The sequence below is a fragment of the Tupaia chinensis genome, unplaced genomic scaffold, assembly GCF_000334495.1.
Source record: "Tupaia chinensis unplaced genomic scaffold, TupChi_1.0 Scaffold000165_2, whole genome shotgun sequence".
Taxonomy (NCBI): Eukaryota; Metazoa; Chordata; class Mammalia; order Scandentia; family Tupaiidae; genus Tupaia; species Tupaia belangeri.
In genome coordinates, this window is record NW_006159640.1 from 2,595,129 (window position 1) to 2,595,837 (window position 709).

At 58.4% G+C, this 709-nt stretch overlaps 1 protein-coding gene across 1 annotated transcript in view; it reads right to left on the reverse strand.

The window, feature by feature from the left end:
• Positions 1 to 709, reverse strand: part of PCSK9 (proprotein convertase subtilisin/kexin type 9) — a 23,053-nt gene that overhangs the window by 9,546 nt on the left and 12,798 nt on the right. Inside the window, exon 6 of the mRNA XM_027770888.1 lies at positions 13 to 145. Coding sequence (XP_027626689.1) covers positions 13 to 145 — 133 coding nt within the window. The remainder of the gene's footprint in view (positions 1 to 12; positions 146 to 709) is intronic.

A 709-nucleotide genomic window follows, 5' to 3' on the forward strand; every position in this document is an offset into this window, starting at 1 on the left:
GGGCGGGGCCCCACCCCCCCCCCGGCCCCCGCCAGGCGCTGGCAGGCCGTGTTGAGGACCCGGCTATACCCACCCGCCAGGGGCAGCAGCACCACCAGCGGCCCAGTGGGCTGGGCCTGTTGGCTCTTCAGAATAAACTCCAGGCCTAGAGTACAAAGCAAGGTCACCCCCAAGGAGACATGCTCCCCTCCCTCAATCCCCTCCCGTAGGAGACGCAAAGCATGGCCGCTGGGTACCCTGATATTTGCTCAGACACCGCTGGAAGCACCACTGTGCAATCGTTTTAGATGGGACTAGCATTTGAATCAGAAGACCTGGAGTAAAGTAGATTACTTCCCATTGGATGGGCCTCATCCAATCAGGCCTTGGGAGAAAAGACCAAGGAAGGAAACCGTGCTGCAGATGGGCTCGGCCTCAGCTCCTGCCGGGGTTTCCAGCCTGCCTGGCCTGCAGGCTCCAGACTTGGCAGATCCCACAAACACATGAGCCAGTTCCTTGAAACGCTCTCCATGGAGCTCTCTCCTACTGGTTCCGTTTCTCTGGGGAGCCCTGACTCACGCACACAGGAAGCCCACGTCTCCACAATGGCAGCTGCAGTGAAACCAGCCTGGTTCCAGCAGGCCAGCGACCAGGCTCACTTTTTTTTTTAAATTTCACCTTAGAGCAACTTCACTCACCAGCCAGAGACAGAGGGGAGAGAGAAAGTGAG